At 47.8% G+C, this 19,187-nt stretch overlaps 1 protein-coding gene across 1 annotated transcript in view; it reads left to right on the top strand.

Annotated features, from left to right (window-relative positions):
* The window catches only part of LOC310818642 (histone-lysine N-methyltransferase 2C-like), a 68,929-nt gene extending 49,765 nt beyond the window's left edge, over nt 1-19,164 (top strand). Inside the window, exons 39-61 of the mRNA XM_083689638.1 lie at nt 77-1,692; nt 2,244-2,373; nt 4,177-4,243; nt 4,508-4,571; nt 4,723-4,955; nt 5,109-6,728; nt 7,085-7,285; nt 7,508-7,672; nt 9,573-9,714; nt 10,029-10,137; nt 10,265-10,449; nt 10,954-11,066; nt 11,152-11,362; nt 11,698-11,831; nt 12,036-12,146; nt 12,306-13,509; nt 13,720-13,856; nt 14,255-14,397; nt 15,438-15,651; nt 16,161-16,277; nt 16,601-16,674; nt 16,963-17,071; nt 17,257-19,164. Of these exons, the coding sequence (XP_083545764.1) occupies nt 77-1,692; nt 2,244-2,373; nt 4,177-4,243; nt 4,508-4,571; nt 4,723-4,955; nt 5,109-6,728; nt 7,085-7,285; nt 7,508-7,672; nt 9,573-9,714; nt 10,029-10,137; nt 10,265-10,449; nt 10,954-11,066; nt 11,152-11,362; nt 11,698-11,831; nt 12,036-12,146; nt 12,306-13,509; nt 13,720-13,856; nt 14,255-14,397; nt 15,438-15,651; nt 16,161-16,277; nt 16,601-16,674; nt 16,963-17,071; nt 17,257-17,349 (7,192 nt within the window). The 3' untranslated portion in view covers nt 17,350-19,164. The remainder of the gene's footprint in view (nt 1-76; nt 1,693-2,243; nt 2,374-4,176; nt 4,244-4,507; nt 4,572-4,722; nt 4,956-5,108; nt 6,729-7,084; nt 7,286-7,507; nt 7,673-9,572; nt 9,715-10,028; nt 10,138-10,264; nt 10,450-10,953; nt 11,067-11,151; nt 11,363-11,697; nt 11,832-12,035; nt 12,147-12,305; nt 13,510-13,719; nt 13,857-14,254; nt 14,398-15,437; nt 15,652-16,160; nt 16,278-16,600; nt 16,675-16,962; nt 17,072-17,256) is intronic.
* The last annotated feature ends 23 nt before the right edge of the window (nt 19,165-19,187 follow it).

Below are 19,187 nucleotides of genomic sequence, written 5' to 3'. Positions count from 1 at the left end.
TGCTACCCAATGATTGGGTAGCAACAGTGATTGGGTTTTGTTTAATTTGTTTTTGTTTAATGTCATCCTCTGTCAGGTTGGGAATTCCTCCTGGAACACCAGGGAACCTGCAGGCCCACGACCAGCTCCTGAGACCGCCCCAGCAGACACTAGGAGGGCCCACGGTCAACAGTGCTCCTCCCCAGATGAGAAGGCCCCTTTCAGTTGACAACCACCCCCAGATGGGTGTCCCCCAGCACTTCCCTCCACGGGGCCTCCACATGCAGCAGCATAACATCATGGGACCCTTCATTGAGCTCCACCACAGGGCCCCTGAGAACAGGATTAGGCTTTTGGGACCCCCACCCATGGACCCATCCAGCCAGCTTCAGAGACCCCAGCAAACCTTTCTAGGGGGACAGGGGCAAGAGAACCATGAAACCAGGGTGATGGAGCCCATGCTGGGCAGGCTCCCCCAGCCAGCTGGCATTCACATGCAGACGTCAGCTAGCCTGGAGAACATGCACCAGCAGACTGATGTTACTATGAATACAGAGCAGCCACAGCACCCTCCTCTCTCCAGGTCTCTCAGCCACGCGGCCAACACAGCACCACCCGTGATGATCCTACCTGGGTCAAGCCTGGGTCAGAGAGAGATTAACCTACTTGGGTCTGGCCCGGATCAGAGAGATGAGACCCCGATAGCCAGCAGAGACGGGATAGAGGAGCACCTGGACACAGAGGACTCTGCCGTGAAAGACCTCGAAGACGTCGAGGTGAAAGACCTGGTTGATCTGAACCTGACCCTGGACCCTGACGATGGGAAAGAAGATCTGGACCTCGGAGCCAACGACCTCCACCTGGACGACTTCCTCATGTCTGGCCAGTTTGACCTGATCGCCTACACAGACCCAGAGCTCAACCTGGACGACAAGAAAGACCTATTCAATGAGGAACTGGAGCTGGGTGAGCCCGTAGAGGACCCTAACCCTGACCACCAGCATAGAGAGACCTTAGACTTTCAGGGTGTCCAGGTAGAGAGGAGGACTACTAGCAGTGAGGGTACAGCCTTCTCCAGAACCCTCGAGAGTTATGACACCTTACACAGTCAAATCAAACAGGAGGCTGTGGATGTGTCAAGAACAGAGGAGACAGTTAAAGCAGAGTTTAGAGAGGACTGTTTGGTCCAGCAGGAACTGTCTCTCAGCAGGACCATCGCCAATCGGGGGGGGGCTGAGGGGGTCCCAGGCCTGGATGTAATCCCCAGCCAGCCTAGTGAGGGCTGCAGAGGGAACCCCTTTCTAGTCCAGAGTGGGGGGGCTCCTTTAGGAAACCCAAATCTTCAGCCAGGGGAGAACCAACTGGCCCATAGCTTTGTTGCCTCAGAAGTACCTACCCATAGGCTGCCTACTCCCAATCGGCTAAACCCCCAGCTTATCCCACAGCAGCACCATGGTCTGATCCTTCCCCCTCAGCAGCAGGCCCAACAGGCTTTATTCCCCCAAGGGCATATGGGCCAGCAGGTTCTCACCCAGGGCCAGCCCCATCAGCCCAACCTCCAGGACAACAACCTAGTTCGACCCATGCTGCTGGAAGAGCAGCCTCTCCTCCTGCAGGACCTTCTGGACCAGGAGAGGCAGGAGCAGCTGCAGCAAAGGCATATGCAAGCCATGATTCGACAGCGCTCCAGTGACACATTCTTCCCCAACATGGGTAAGGAACTGCAGGGATGTAAACTAGTGACCTCTCAGTGAAATTCGCTGTTTTGAATCCAAAATAGGTAATCTACGTGATTCGTGGAGTGAAAATGTTGTTAAAAAATTTGAAGGGGTAACAACCAAATTTATAATTTCAGGAAAATGTAACCTCTTCACCAATGACCATTTTCAAAAATAGGCAAGTGATGTTAGCTAAACAACGTGATTCGGAGGACTTCATTTGCATGGATGCAGCTTCTTGATGATAACATTTATCATTTTTAAGCTAAAACCATTTCAAGTTCATCATTAACCTCTAGGTAGTGCTACATGCTCCAAAAAGGCCAGGCTAAATTGGCACTACATCAGGTTTTGTTCAGCATGAAATCAGTGTGCCAGTTTTCATGCTCACTTTCAAAAGTGAAGTATTTTCGAAAGATGGCAATTTTGAAACAGCTTCAACCCAGATTGAACAGGTTGATGGATTTGGCTAGACATTACTGAGGCTATTTTGTTCTTGGCTAGATGTTACTGAGGAGGTTCCGCTCTTGTCTTGCTCACCTGCAGACTTGGACTCAATCAGTGACCCAATTATGAAGGCCAAGATGGTGGCACTGAAGGGCATCAACAAGGTCATGGCTCAGAGCACCATGGGAATGGCCCCCATCATCAACAAGAACAACAACAGCAACAACAGGTAAACACTTCTAACAGGTACACCACAGAGAGACGCTCTCTTTTGAAGAGGGGCTGCACTGGCTGATTTCGACGATTTTCCTCCTCCTTTTAAAAAAATGCAACTGAGAGCGAGATTTGTTTCTTGGATGCATGAGTGTGTCTTGAGTGTGTCGTCGCCACCACAAAACACACCCGTCTTTCGGAACCTAGCCCCCAATTTTTTTTTCTAGCCCCTCAATCATAACAAATGATGGGCAATAGAAGTGACAGCACAGTCAGTGAAGCTACCTTTGCTACGGAGAGAAGTTCTGTCGTTGAGGACTTCTCCACTCTGCCTCAAAATGGTCTTGTACAGCCTTATTCTTTTGAAACTTTGCTTTGGCTGCTCATGCCCCTCAACAAATTGTGCAGAGGTGATGGATTCTTCAGTCATCCACTGTAGAAGTCCTTCTTCGCCAACCAGCCGTTTGCAATTGCTTAGCTTTATTGTTCAAAACTGTTGAGTTAGGTAAGTCTAATGTTCTGATAGATTTTTCCGATCATTCAGCCTCATAATGGCTTCCTTGACTTTCATTGATGTCTCTTTAGTCCTCATGTTGGCAGACACCAATAGCAGACTCCAACCAGAAGCACCTGTCAAGCCAATTTTCCAATACTTTTGGTGCCCTGATATAGGGGGACTTTGTATAACAAAGGCTTGTAATTTCTAAATGGTGAAACCAATCTGAAAAAAGAAAACATTGAATTAAGGCTGTCTCTACTTTAACCTAATAGTAATTGTTTGATTTAAAATTCAAACTGTTGGCGTGTAGAGCTAAAAGAAGACAAATGCTTCCTTTTTCCAATACTTATGGAGGGCACTGTATAGCCTAGTAGGGGTGTTGCATCAGTTAGTGCCCATTACTTGAAATCAAAATACCAGTCAAAGCACAACCGTGAACATTTCTCAGGGTGAATCAGGATGTCAGAATTCACCACCAATCATGCTCTGTTCTCTGAAAAAATAAACCCAGTATTTTCATTGGTTTTTCGCTTCAGTTCCACTTTAAAGGCATGGTTCACCCAAAAATCATAATTTGTTAGTCTTTCACATACCTTAGATGTTGTATTTTCACCAGTGGTGACACCAACTGCGAATGCCTATCATTCCATTTGCTGGTCCGTAGCCGAGAGGGTTAGCATAGCTTCAGCTAGCAGTTTGACATTGATTCTCAGTGTAGCCATTAAACTTGTGCTTTTCGGCGTAAACGATTTATGGTCGTAAAAAAAATAAAGATTAAAGTTGCTTTTATGACGTTTCTGTTTTTAAGAACTATTATTACTATTAGCTACATAGTTTGCAGGACCTAGGTAGGCTTGGGGGAGATGCCAGTGCATTCAAAATGTCTACAAAATAATGATGTCAGGCTTACGAAAAAAGGTATACACAATAGCATCGCTGCAATATTCTATTATCCAACAATATGAGTAGATTTCGATGTGTAATGGAGACGATGAAGTTGGGCTGGATTGAGAATCCATGTAAAAATGCTACTGTAGCTGAAGCTACCTGTCTCAGCTATGGTGGCAAATAGAATGACAGGCAATCGCAGTTGGTGTCACTACTGGTCAACAGACCATCTAAGGTACGTGAAAGTGTAAGAAATTATGATTTTAGGGTGACTATCCCTTTAAGATGTCAATAGGTAGAACACTCCCATACACATCAGCAGGTAACACACTCTCCCAAAGTCATCAGGTTTGCTTCTCACTCATTATGACCTGTTCAATTTCATATCTATGTAATGACTCTAAAACAATAGCCTCTGTTTGTCTGGTGCAGCATTCAGCAGAGGGCTGGAGCCCATGTTCCCGATACAGCTGTTCGACCTCGACATGTACTGGGACAGGTATGTACATTATAGAGTACCTGTCTATGCCTTTTTATGTTCTGGGACGGGTATGTACACTATCTAATACTAGCCTGTCAACGTACTGGGACAGGTTAATATATATATATATATATATATATATATATATACATACATATAAATATATACAGTAGTGAATACCTGACTAATACATGTGCTGGGACTGGTAGGTACAGTGTAGAAATGCCTGTCAGAATAAGTATCTCTTTCTGTTCTCTTACTATTGTTCCTGATGTGTCTCAGGATGGGAAGTTGACTCCTCAGATGGCACGGCCAACGACCCCCAATTTTGGCCCTGGATTTTTCAGTGAGTGGACCTAACTGAACCTTAACCCTAACCCTAACGTTATGGTTGAACATGTACTGTAACATATCAGTGTCCCTATTAAAGATGGCGTCTCCCCCTCTATGTCTCCCTTGCTTTCTCTTTCTCTCCCTCTCTCTCTCTCCCCTGTCAGACGAAGGCCAGAGGAAGCAGTATGAGGAGTGGCTCCAGGAGACCCAGCAGCTCCTCCAGATGCAACAGAAGTTTCTAGAAGACCAGATCTCTGCCCACAGGAAGGCCAAGAAGGCCCTGGCAGCCAAACAAAGGACGGCTAAGAAGGTGGGGCGCCAGTTCTCAGAGGAGGACACCAAGCAGCTGAAACATTTGATGGAGCAGCAGAGTGTGGTGCAGAAGCAACTAGAACAGGTAATAACACGTTATAATGTGTTAACAATTACTGTTATTGTTTCAACCAATGATGTATGCATTTGGTTTGGTTAGCCTTAATCCTGATAGAGAGGTGCAGTTACTGAAACAAATGTGTGTGTGTGTGTGTGTCTCTCTCTCTCTCTCTCTCAGATCCGTAAGCAGCAAAAGGAGCATGCAGACCTGATTGAAGAGTATAGAGTCAAACAACAACAGCAGAGAAATCTCCAGCCTCCCATGGTGCCAGGCATGCCAGCTGTGGTGCCTCCTATGGGCCAGCCTATGATGGGGTCTGTGATGCCAGTGCAGCCCCGCCCTGCCCCCATGGCCAGCATGCCCAACGTGCCAGGTTGGCACCCCAGAGGGCCCCCAGGACACATGGCAGGTCCTGTTCCAAGAATGCCCCTTCACATACCCCCCCAGATGCCTCCTGCCCAACAGCTGCCCCAGATCCCACCCTCAATCATGCCAGAGGGGGTAGCCACGCCAGTGGACAGTGGGCCAGAAGCTCAGGGCACTGGTGGAGACAGTACCACTGATGGTGGTGGGGGTAGTGATGGGGTGCCTCAGGTGAACTTTGATGACAACAACCCATTCAGTGAGGGCTTCCAGGAGAGGGAGAGGAGGGAGCGAATGAGGGAGCAGCAGGAGAGACAGAGGGTGCAGCTGATGCAGGAGGTGGAGAGGCACCGGGCCCTGCAGCAAAGGCTGGAGATGGAGCAGCAAGGCTTGGGGCGTGGGGTTGGGGCTGCCCTGGGGGTTGGGGTTGGAGCTGGATCTAACTCAGTTGAGGATAGCCTTGTACAGATGCCTCTCTACAACACTGATCTGCCCCCAGACCTCCTGCAGCCCTCTAGGCCTCAGGAGCAGCCTGGACCAGTGTACGGCCACCAGGGTAGCATGCGGCCAGGCTATGGCTCTTGTCGCCCCCCCGGCCAGGCCTACATACAGGGAGGAGGAGGGGAGGGCAGTACCCTGCCTGGGGACCGACCTCCCCCTCCAGAGACGAGGCCCAACGTCCAGCCCAGACTCCCCATACACCAGGGTCTTACCTCTGGTCCAGGACAGGTCCGTCCCGCTGGGCTAGTAGGCCCGGGGATGATGCTGGATCAGGGGGGAGACTCCCCCCTGCCCCCTCACTACCATGGCTCCAGCCCGTCTCTCATCCAGCTCTACTCCACCATTATCCCTGAAGACAAACCAAAGAAGAACAGGAACAGGAACAGGAAAAAGAAGGACAATGAAGCTGACTCTGCCACTACTTCGACCACACCACACTCTGACATCACTGCCTCGGAGCTCCACCAGTCCACTGGCTCCACCCCTCCATGTCTGGCCCCCTCTGAGCTGGAGAAGCAGCCGTCCGAGGGCCGCGTGGCCCAGGGGGGGCACTCGAGCCTCGGCTCAGACAATCAGCGCAGCTTCATGTTGGATGGTGCACATGTGATCAAGCTGGAAAGGTTGGAGGGAAGTCAGTGTCGGGGGGGTGATGGGGCTGCCCTGGAGGGGCCCGATCTGTGGGCTGGGGGGGCCATGAAGGTGGAGGAGGGGAGTGAGGGATTCTCTTCACCTCTTCAAGCAGCCAGAGAGGAGGATGCTGGGAAAGAGCTACTGAAACACCTGCTGAAGAACAAGAGCACGCCCCCGCCGCACGCAAACCAGAGCCCACCCACACAACAGAGACGGCCCACACAGCAGATGTCCAATGAAGGCCTGCGCTCAGAGGAGGACAGCAAAGCCACTATCAGGCCAGTCTCCATTGGAAACAACATGGTGAGGGGAAAGAGCATATTCATTCATTCATTCATTCATTTATATTCACCTTTTCATACAGTCTCTCAAAGTCATATACAGCAGTGGAGGCTGGTGGAGGTAAAAATCAGAGGAGAGGCTCATTCTAGTGAATGGTGTCAAACGTGTGTGTTTCATACCATTCCTTATTGCGTTCCATACATTACAATGAGCCCGTCCTCTGATTTTTACCTCCACCAGCCTCTCCTAATATACAGCATATGTACCCTCTGCTGCATTGTCTAGATTTGGGTTTAAAACCGGTCAAGCAGTATTTACCTGTCTGTTTAGAGGTAGCTGTCTTTCCATTTGGCCCCATTGTCATCTCCATCTCGCAGAATCCCCTGGACAGTCAGCTGACAGGAAGTGGTGAGCCCTCTGTGCCTGAGCAGGGGAAGAGGAAGCAGCAACGTAACAAGCGGGTGCCGAGGAATGGGGTGGAGAAACCACCATCTCGCTACAAGAGGAGGAAGAAGGATGAAGAGGAGAGACAGATGGACTACTCCAGTACCGACACTCTAATGACACAGCTCAGACAGGTACCTAAACAAACAATTCTCTGTACCTAAACACACCTAAATATGTTTTCTAGTCAGGTAATTAAACAACAGAATTATACTAAGAACATTACTATATCTCTATGACCAAAACTTTCCGTCAAACGGCTTTCACCTTTATTTGGCAACATCATTATGGTAACAGGTTCACTATTACACTATATAATATATCTGTTGAAGATAATAGATATTTCTTCCCTCCAGCAGCTGTCCCTCATCCCCCTGATGGAGCCTGTGGTTGGGGTCAGCTTCGCTCACTTCCCCCCCTTTGGCAGCGGTCAGCTGGATGGAGACAACAGGCTGTCAGGCTCCTTCGGCAGCGCCTCGCTAGACGGAGTGTCAGACTTCTACTCCCAGCTGATCCACCAGGTAAAACTCCTGTCCTCCCTCACTGTATTGTGCCTTGGACAGGTGGCGTTGTTCCTATGCGACACTCTGAGCCTCGACCCACCTGTCTTATTTTTAGATCTTCAGATTAGAAAGCATCCACCATAAAATACAGTGCCTTCCGTAAGTATTGGAAAGAGGAAGCATTTTGTCTTATTTTAGCTCTATACTCCAACAGTTTGGATTTGAAATTAAACAATTGCTATTGGGTGAAATTAGAGATTCTCAGCTTTAATTCAACCTTTTTTTTTTTTTTTTGTTCAGACTGGTTTAAAGACCTTTTAGAAAGTACAACCTTTTTTAAACATACTCGCCCTATTTCAGGCCCTACTTCATATATATTATATGAAGTACTGATGTTTAGTATTTGGTCGGGAATCCTTTGCACGCAATAACTGCCTGAAGTCTGCGACCCATTGACTCCACCAGATGCTCGGTATATTCTCTAGTGATCCTCTGCCAGGCCTGTACTGCAGCCATCTTCAGTTCTTGTTTGTTTTGAGGTCTTTTTGCCTAAAATCTTATCATCGGGAAATCAAATCCATGTTCAATTGGATTGGATTTAAATCTGAAGATTGATTGGGCCAGTTAAGACCTTTCTGCTTTTTGGCCCTGAAAAACTCCCTAGTTGCTTGGCAGTATGTTTGGGGTCATTGTCCTACTGTATAATGTGCCATCCAATGAATTTAGAGGCATTTGCTTGTACTTGAGCAGGCAAGATGTTTCTTGTACACTTCAGAATACATTCTGCTGCTGCTGTCAGCAGTTACATCATCAATTAAGAAAAGTGAGACAGTTCTAGTGGCAGCTATACATGCCCAAACCATAGCACCCTCTCCACCATATTTCACAGATGAGATGTTGTAAATTTTGGGCAGATCCTTTTTCTCCAAACTTTCCTCTTACAATCAATCTGGTATGTGATAATATTTCTCTTATTCTGTCTACAAGGCACAAGTTTTTCAGACCTCTGCAGGCTTTTTACAGTAGGTACTTTTTAGCAAACTGTAACCTGACCATCCCTAACTAGCAGTTAGTTCAACTCAACTAGTTTGCAACTTGCAGTGAAGCCTCTGTAGTTCGACAGGTAACATATTCTGCGGATGGTAGTCTCTGACACATTCTCGCCTACCCACATTGGTTTTAAAAAATATATATATATATTATGGGGAAAATGTTTCTGTCATTCACTTTAGATGTCTTCCTTGGCCTACCAGCCCATTTGCTATTGTTGAGCTCACCAGTGCTTTCTTTCTTTTTTGATGTTACAAACTGTTCATTTAGGTAGGTCTCAGGTTTTGGCTGTGTTTCTGATTTGATTTTTCTGGTATTTAAGCCTCATGATGGCTTCCTTGACTTTCATTGACGTCTCTTTGGTCCTCATGTTGACCGACACCAAAGCCAAATGCAAAGCCTAGAATCAATACTAGACATTAACAGCTCTCTTATGCCTGCACAAATGATGTGACGGAACAGATCTGACTTACCAGAAACACCTGTCAAGCCAATTTTCCAATACTTTTGCTGCCCTGAAATAGGGGGAATATGTATAAAAAGGGTTGTAATTTCTAAATGGTGAAACCAATCCCTACTTTAACCTCATAGTAATTGTTTGATTTCAAATCCAAACTGTTGGAGTAGAGAGCCAAAAGAAGACAACATGCTTAATCTTTCCAATACTTACGGAGGCCACTGTAGATCCTAATTTGTGGGATTCATACGCCCTCCTATTGCTCTCTATGGGACTGCTGAATGTAGGGATGATTGCTTGTTTGGAAGCCAGCAATTCTAAATGGTTGAAAATGAGGTTTTGATACTTTGAGTTGCAGTTAATGAGAGGCTAACGATTTCTTTATTGTGTTTTTTTCCCTTCCATTTGTAGCAGAACAACTTAAGTAACCCGCCCACCCCTCCGGCATCCCTGCCCCCCACACCACCCCCGGTAGCCAGGCATAAGATGGTCAACGGCTTCGCCACCACCAAGGAGTTGGCCAGGAGAACTGCTGTCCTCAGTGGCCATGACGGTAACCATGCTAACTCTAACCTGTCTGTCTGTCTACCTGTATCTCTGTTTTTCTGTATCTCTCTGCCTGCCTGCCTGATGTTGATCTTTGTGGCATACTGTAGTTAAAGTGTGAGCACAATGCATTTTAGACCAATTAATTCCTATTGGCCCGAAGTTCTGATTTCCATCACTCGCAGTCATAGGTACAATCCATTGGCGGAGAAGACGACGTACTACATTCTATTGCTTCTATTGATTCTCGTGCTCTAGTTAAAGTGCGAGAAGTAGTTTGTTTTGAACCACAGTTGTGCTGTGCTGTGTGTTCCTGTGTAGTGGCCAGAGGGGAGCTACTGGCCCACGCCATCATCAGCCAACCACACCACACTGTGGATGTCCCTGCCTCTCTGCCCACACCGCCACACAACAACTTGGAGGAACTCAGGTCCGAAATTCAAGCCTTTTCATGTTGTCTTAACTACAGTGGTCAAGCTAGTCTAGTTAAACTACAGTAGTCTGATGTGTCGAATATGAAGGCTTAGTCTGCTCCAAATCTGTCTTGTTTCCTCCAGGGCTGTGGACGGAGACCGGGACTGGGACAGAGACAGCCCAGACAGTTACGTCCCTGCGTCTTCTCCAGAGAGCGTGGTCGGCATGGACATTAGCCGTTACCCAGACCTCTCCAGGGTGAAGGAGGAGCGTCCCTCCCCCGCCACCTCCCCTGTCATACCCATGTTGCCCAGCGCCAGGGGGAAAGGTACGCATCAGCCTTTTCTCTGTTGTTAAGAACACGACTCCTCGCGTCCTCTCCTCCGTCCTCAAAAAGCATTGGAGGAGAATATGTAAGGGAAGGAACCCAAATTTTCTCCCAATGCGTTTTCAATAGGATGCGAGTGGAGGATGGAGGAGAGGGTGCGAGGAGTCATGTTCCTAACCATTGCGAAAAGACCATCACATACCCTGACCTTTCACCCTCTCACCTTTATCCTCTTTCTAGCAGTGTAGCTAATTAGTACTGCTCAGCTGTTTGTCATTGTAAGCGTGAAGTCTCTGATCAGTCATGGTGATATGGATCATCCTTCTCATGATGGGTAGCCACCACATTACAATGACAGTCTGTTTGACGAACTGAAGGGTTTTGAGTGGTTACTTTTGAAGTGAGATGATCTTGTCTAGTCCTCTACTGTCTGATTTTCTGCTTGTTTTCTATATATGTCTTTGCCGTATTTCATTGGTTGTTAATTCTCTGTTTATTGGCTAGGCTCTAAAGTGAAACAGGAAGTGAAGATGGAGCCATCCCAGTCTAGACCTCTCCCCTGCTCCAACGCTGGCCTGGTATCCATAGCGATAACCCTGGACCCTGTGGCAGCAGAGGTCAGCAGCTGAACAGAAATACAAACTTGGCCCCATGTCCACTGCTGGCTGGTAAATCTAAACACTGACCTTTTGACCCCTCCAGAACATTCCTCGCATGGTGGCAGCGGTGGCTGACCTGCTGTGTGTGAGCATGCCTAGTAGCTACCAGGTGAGCCATAGACCAGAGCGCAGCTCCCTGGCCCTGCTGGCTGGCCTCCAGGTGCCCCCGATCCACAGGCTGGACCCCCGCCATGCATCCCTGAGACCCCCCGGACCAGCCACCCAGCTGCACCTTGCTCCTCCCACTAGCACGGGTCAGTACACATCACCTCCACCTCTCAAACTCTGTCATACTGAACATGTTTAAAAACAGTGGAGGCTGGTGGAGGTAGAAATCATCACGTGTGTTTGATACCATCCCTCATTCAAATTCCATCCGTTACAATGAGCATGTCCTCCGATTTCTACCTCCACCAGCCTCCCCTGGTTCAAAATTCTGTGATATGTTGATATCGGCCAATTATATCCAATACTAGCGATGAAAGAACAGGGGCTTCTAAAGCATTCAGCTGGTAAAAGCGTCATTCAGAGTCGGATGTTAGACCGATTGGAGAAAAAAATACAACTTTTCGTTCTGTTTGGTCATTAGGTCCTGTTGCCAGGGGAGACCACCAGATGGGCGGAGCTAGTCCTGGGCCAAAACCCCAGTGGTGCTGTCACTGTAAAGTAGTGGTTCTGGGTAATGGAATCCACAAGACAACCAAAGACCTCCCTTGCAAACAGGTAAACCTGAGATCCAAGTCAGGAAGTAACCGGGAGACCAGTATCATAAACAAACTGTGCCAGAGTTGGTGAGGAATTTGAGATCTGTGTATGTGTGTGTGTGTGTGTGTGTGTGTGTGGTTTGATGAGGTAATAGGAAAAGGGTGACTGTGTGGTGCCGATGAATGCTAGAACATGACGCCTCCTTGTATGTGCTGTCCGCAGGAGGGCCAGGGCCAGGTGGAGGGCAGGACGGACGGCAGCCTGGTCTTCTGCAGCCACAGCTGTTTATCCCTGCACACGGCAGCTTTGCACACCACAGCTACAGACAGGAAGGTGTGTCTCTCTCGCTCCACCACTATAAGGTCACACTCGCTCTCTCTCTCACCGCACTGTCAAAGACTCACGTGTCCTCTCCCTCCGACTGTTTCAGACAGAGTTAGATCTGCCGTCGACTCGTGTGTTAATGTGACTCTCCCTTCCTTCCTCCCGCAGGTGCCTCCCCTGTCTGGCAGTGATCCAGAGGGCCAGTACAGAGTGCTCCATCACTATAGTAACAACATGTGCAACCTGGACGTCCGCTGCCTGCCTCAGATCCAGTCCTCCCCCTCCCCCTCTCCCCCCTCCTCCCCGCCTCCTACCTCCCTCCCCTCCGTCATCACGGACGCGCCCAGAACCTCCGCCAAGCCCGACAGCCTCAAGGTGACAGTCAAGCTGAAGCCCCGCCCCCGGGCGGTCCAGACAGATGAGATGCCCCGCCCCGCCTTCTCGGCGAAGCGCTGGAAGGGGCTGCGGTGGCGGCGGTGGAGCGTCCACGTCTTAGCCACCCTGGGAGCGAACCAGCAACCCTCCCTGTCGGTGTCTGTGTCTCTGCCTGGGGAGGAGGAGGTGGAGGCGCTGCTGAGGAAGCTGGGAGCCTCGCTGCAGCCCGACCCACTCCCCCTCGACCAGCGCCGCTGCTGCTTCTGTCACCAGGAGGGGGACGGCGTCACGGACGGTCCGGCCCGCCTGCTCAACCTGGACCTGGACCTGTGGGTGCACCTCAACTGCGCCCTGTGGTCCTCGGAGGTCTACGAGACTCAGGCCGGCGCCCTCATCAACGTGGAGCTGGCGCTCCGCCGCGGCCTGGCGCTGCGCTGCACCTACTGCCAACAGACGGGCGCTTCCAGCGGCTGCCACCGCCTCCGCTGCGGCAACACCTACCACTTCACCTGCGCCCTGCGGGCTCACTGCACCTTCTACACCGACAAGACCATGCTGTGCCCCGCCCACCGCCCGCGAGGCCCCGGGGGAGAGCGGTTGGCCGCGGTTGCGGTCGCAGCCGCCGCCGTGGGTGCCATTGAAAGCGAACTGCGGTGCTTCGCCGTGTTCCGCCGCGTCTTCGTGCAGCGTGACGAGGCGCGCCAGGTGGCCAGCATGGTGCAGCGCGGCCAGCGCCGCCACACCTTCCGCGTGGGGAGCCTGGTGTTCCACGCCATCGGACAGCTCCTCCCCCAGCAGATGGCGGCGTTCCACTCGGCCACCTCCATCTTTCCCGTGGGCTACCGCGCCAGCCGCATCTACTGGAGCATGCGCCACGGCAACCGGCGCTGCCGCTACCTATGTTCTGTGGAGGAGAGGGAGGGGCAGCCGCAGTTCCTGGTCCGAGTGGTGGAGCACGGCTACGAAGACCTGATACTGACCGCGACCACGCCTAAAGGTGAGGCACCGTGACCCAAACACTCACCTTACAGCTTCCACCAACACTCACCCTGACCACAACCCTTTAACACGCTGACACCCACACTCACCCTGACCACAACCCTTTAACACGCTTACACCAACACTACACTCACCCTGACCATTACCCTATAACACTCTTCCACCAACGCGCTGTGTAACAACCCCTCTGTGGTGTTTTGTGTCCTAGGCGTCTGGGACAAGGTTCTAGAGCCTGTGGCAGAACGACGCAGCGAGTGTGGAACTCTGAAACTCTTTCCTGTCTATCTGAAGGGAGAGGACATGTTCGGCCTCACGGTCCCCGCTGTGACCAGGATAGTGGAGTCGGTAAGAGAGAGAGAGAGAGATGGACAGACAGATAGATAGATAGTGTAAAGTGGGTCTATAACCGTGTTTGAATTGAATGCTCTTGTTCAATGATATTGATTTTTACTGATGTATAACACTTCTGATGAAAGCTCCAGTCCACTAAGTGTTTTCATGGAAGGCTTTCCATATGCACTTACTTATACACACTGTCTTCATCTAGCTTATAAAAGCTATTGTGGCTTCTGTCAATTTTCATTGTATTTACTGGATGAGCTATTAAATGTGAAAAACTGAAATGTTGCTTTTACCTAACAATTGTGTGTGTGCGTGTGCGTGCGTGCGGCCATGTTTGTTTGTGTGTGTGTGTGCGTGCGTGGCCATGTTTGTGTGTGTGTGTGTGTGTGTGTATCCTCAAGCTCCCTGGGGTGGAGGTGTGTGAGCGGTACACGTTCCGTTATGGTCGTAACCCTTTGATGGAGCTGCCGTTGGCCATCAACCCTACAGGCAGCGCCCGCTCAGAGCCCCGAGTCTGCAGCCAGACCAAGAGGTTTGTGTTAAGGTATTCTGGATGATTTTACACTTTTTAGTTCCTCACTTTTCTTTCCTTTGACCACTGTTCATCACTGCTTTACTTTTGTCTTCTGTTTCTACAACGTGAACTGTTATGTCCGTCTCTTCTCCTTTGCATCCTTTTACATGGTATCACTTCTTGTATGACCTCCCTGTGTTTTTCTAGTTCTCTCAGAGCTGTGATGGGTGTTTATAGGGATATTCCACCAAAAATACAAACCAACCTGATTTTTCGTACTCCGCTTGGTTACCATTTTGACAGTGTTGTCATTGGGCCCCACAGCTGTTTCCTCCATCGGAAAACAATGTCTCGCCCAGCGCAATGCCATCCTGACAGCGTATCACATGACGCACCCTTCAGTGTATAGTCATGTATGTTAGCGTGTGTTTTGAGTGGAATAGTCCTCAAGTCAATAGACATAATATAGCTGCCTCCACTACTTCCAGGTGAATGTTTCATCCCTCATCTGTTTTCACATTTCCTAGTGTTCCAGTGTTGTGCACCTCAGTGGTTTGGTATTTCACTGTACTCTCTGACTCTACTGTGTGCCAGGGGAGGCTGGTGGAGGTAGAAATCGGAGGACGGGCTCATTGTAATGCATGGAATGAGGAATGGTATCAAACACTCCAATTTCTACCTCCACCAGCCTCGCCTGCTTTAGACCCTACCCTCCTGTACCTTGACCTCCACACTAGACTGGTACTAAACAGGACCGATGTACAAGTCCAGGCCTGGACTCCCGTCCTGTGTTCCAATACTCCCCACCCTGAAGTGTGTACCTGTGCGCTCCTCATACATGGATTTAAAAGCATAGGATGGGTGGAAGTGCCAACGCGCACACCGGTCGTATGCTTTCAAAGCCTTGTGGGACAGTGCAGAAGTGCCCACCTCACGGTGGGGAGAATTGGGACACGGAAGCCTCTAGACCACCCCCTCCTGTACCTTTTTACCAATGTCACTCGTCACTTTCTGTTGTGGGAATGCTTCAGGGCGTGTTTTGTGTGTTGTGGCTCCCCCTCTCCCAGTAGACCGCACACCCTGACCAGCAGCGGAGCGTCAAAGTCCCACCAGGCGGCCAGCTCCGCGGGCGTGTCAGCTGGCGCGGTGGCAGGCGTGGGGGCGGCGCCTGGGGAGGCGGGCGGAGTCCTCTACAGCAAGCAGTTTGTCCCCAAGTCGTACCTGTACCGTCGCATGAAGGCGGAGTGGAAGACTAACGTCTACCTGGCACGCTCCCGCATACAGGTAAACCCATATTCTACACTTAGATACAGGTAAACCCATATTCTACACTTAGATACAGGTAAACCCATATTCTACACTTACATACAGGTAGCTTAAACCCATATTCTACACTTAGATACAGGTAAACCCATATTCTACACTTACATACAGGTAGCTTAAACCCATATTCTACACTTACATACAGGTAAACCCATATTCTACACTTAGATACAGGTAGCTCAACCCATATTCTATACTTTTCTCATTAGACTTACACATCTCTCATAATCTAGGGCCTAGTAATGTCTGATTGAAACACAGAATTTGACCAGAGGCACATTGATTTTACCCAATGGATGCCTCTGTGGGTAACACTTAACATTGCAGTGTTTGTTTTACTGTCATGATCTATCTATCTATCTTTTTCCACTATGAAAATAAGACTGCAAGCCCATAAAGATTCTTCTGGAACTTATTTTTCTAGTTTGATTGATTTGATTATGTTGACTGTGTGGTTTTCCCATTGGCAGGGTCTGGGTCTGTATGCTGCCAGAGACATTGAGAACCACACCATGGTGATAGAGTACATTGGAACAGTCATTCGCAACGAGGTGGCCAATCGCATGGAGAAGATGTACGAAGCTCAGGTGAGTGGAATACTGTCAGAAACAATCTTTAGCCGGTTACTGAAGGTGTAGAACGTTCCGATTTTCGCTTTTAAAAATTCCCATGGTAAATCGGTAGCAATCAGAGAAGATGTTTTGGTGGGAGAAATGTAAGATTAAAGATTGTTTTGCTCTCTAAAAACACCAGAGTGCGTACGTATCATTTTAAAGTTCTGATTGTTTAGAAGGATATGCCCACCCCCAGGCTAAAAGCTGCATGACTAAAGAGAATCATGGCATTGCTCCTTTGTGGGCTCTATTACGTAAACTAAACAGGCTTTCTTTTATTTCTATCGGTGGTCTAGAACCGTGGGGTGTACATGTTCCGCATCGACAGTGAAAACGTTATCGACGCAACCATCACAGGTGGACCAGCCAGGTAGGACTGTCTTCAGACAATACAGTTTATTACCTCTTTTACCTGTCTGTTTATGTGGTCCCAGTGGTGTGAATGTGAGCTTGTAGCTTAAGTAAAACAATAAAATTCTCCTGACAACCCAGTCGTAAAGCAGCAAGAGAGTAACAATTGTAAAATCAATGTTTACAGATCTGCAAACTTTGTTAAATTAGCTACTAAAATAGCTACTTTAGCTACAAAGCTTTCAGGAAACAGGTCGGTATCCCCTGGTCGGTATCTACAATTGTGTAACCCGGGTCTTCTCCTCAGGTACATCAACCACTCCTGTGACCCCAACTGCATCACCGAGGTTGTGACCTCGGAGAGAGGCGACAAAATCATCATTAGCTCCTGTCGCAGGATCCAGAGAGGAGAGGAGGTACGGCCTGACTCCTAAACCCAAGCCCTACTCCTTTCAGTGATGACTTATACGAGGCAGCATAGGACATATTAGCTGCCTCAAACAGCCTGGAAATCAACACTGAACCATGCTCACTATTGTTTTGCTTTGTTTGTTCTTTAACTCATTCTGTCAATCATTTCTTCCCTGTGTTTCTCTCCCAGCTGAGCTATGACTACCAGTTTGACCTGGAGGACGACCAGCATAAGATCCCCTGTCACTGTGGAGCGCTCAACTGCAGGAAGTGGATGAACTAGAGACAGAAGACGATGACCCCCCCCCCCCCCCCCCCCACACACACACACACACACACAGACACACACACACGTGCATTCCTTGTAATTACGTTTTCACAGGCCTGGTTCTTTAGCTTCAAGCTTTGTATTATATCAGATCTTAAAAACAAATTGATATCAGGGCAAGATACTGACCGCTGAACTGTTAGAGAGAACAGTGAGAATCAAGTTTGAGGGACAAAAGGCACAAAGGTGTTTGTTTGTCTACTGGGCTGTTAGCTGTCTTTTCACATAACAAAGTAGTGGAGATTCATTTTTGTTTCATATAAAGCGTGAGAGCTTTAAAAGTGATTGATTTAATTAGTTGTGTATTTGTAGTCAGAATTCACCAGCCAACCAGGAGAGCTCTGTGCTGGCCACCGCCTTATTTACCTACTGAGAGGCAGGTCCTCTGGGTTCATAAATATATACATAGATGAATATATATACATATATAGTTACACCACTGAACAAGGAATGTACTGAGCAGCCTTCCTTAGGGACAAAGCTAAGGGAATATTAACTTGCACTAAAACAAGAAAAAATACAGTCAAAATACTTGATTCCATGAGTCAGTTTTTTTTTTTCCTTTTTGTTTTTGATTGATGTAAAATAAGAGTTTTTTGTATTTATTATCAAATGAAGCTGTTTTTTAAAATGAGGAGAATGACTAGTTAAGGTCTTCATCCTGATCACAAGGTGTTACTTATACAAGGTGTAAATATCTGTCTGAAAACAAAACATTCAGAAGTAATCGACCAAATGCTACCTTAACTTGATCATAGCAGTTTGGGTGATTCCTTTGTTTGGGTTCTCAACAAGAAGTATTTAAGAAGGATGTCAAGATATCACTCTGAGAGTTAATGTGCTGTATTCATCTGTACAGAATGTGTAAAAACAAGAAAAAAGAAAAGAAAAAAAAAAAGTATTTTTGTTGTATTTGGAATGTAGTAGCATAATCGAAATTCTCTGACCACTTTAAGAATATGCTTTCTGTTTAAGTTTTCCTTATAAAATATTTTCAGTTTGCCTTCAACATGAGCAATTGTGGAAGAGAGCAGAGAGCACCGATCATGTAGAAAGAGGATCGTGACACCATCCTAACTTGTGTTGAACAACAGAAGAGAGAACTGTGAATTCAGGTTTGAAACCTCCCAAACAGACTCGGTCAGCTTCTGTCACTGTACAGCAAGCAAGTGTTCAGATGTCCTAGATTCACATCATGCTGATTATATTTAACTTCTGGCCATCTAATAAATGCCTTTCCCTTCAAAGATGCTTTGACATGAAATACATCCAGCCTAGTGGTGTGTAGTTTGTTTACATTTCTGTTGAGAAGAATTATGCTGTTCGGCAAGTGGAGGAAAATATGGTATGACTCATTTTGATTCAGATTCTGGTGCAAGCCTTTTGCTGACCAATTTGAGATGACATTTTCCTTTCTGTGCACAACTGAAGTGGACTGTTCAATCATTGGTTAACATAATTTAGTCTCTACTTGTAATATACAGCACATCGCATGATGTATTTTTTATTTTATTTTTTAACTTTCATAAGAATCAATTGTATATAATTTTCCTTCATGGTTGTAATGACATTTTGTTTCTTGGATATTCTCTCTTGTACAATATTCAGACCTCTAACTGTATTTGTCTCTTTTCTTTGTCCTGAATGATGATATCTAATGTTGAAAACAATGAAGACTTTTTGAAGTATAAAGAGTGATGGGGTTTTTTGAGTGGGTGGAATCAGATTTAGAATCATTTACAAAAAAAATAAAATATTTTACATCTTTAATGTTTCATGTCCTTCCCATGCAG

This window comes from Argentina silus (genome assembly GCF_951799395.1).
Source record: "Argentina silus genome assembly, chromosome: 1".
In the NCBI taxonomy this organism is placed as follows: domain Eukaryota; kingdom Metazoa; phylum Chordata; class Actinopteri; order Argentiniformes; family Argentinidae; genus Argentina; species Argentina silus.
Note: the sequence above shows the minus strand (reverse complement) of the source record. Positions and strands in the feature narration are given on the sequence as shown.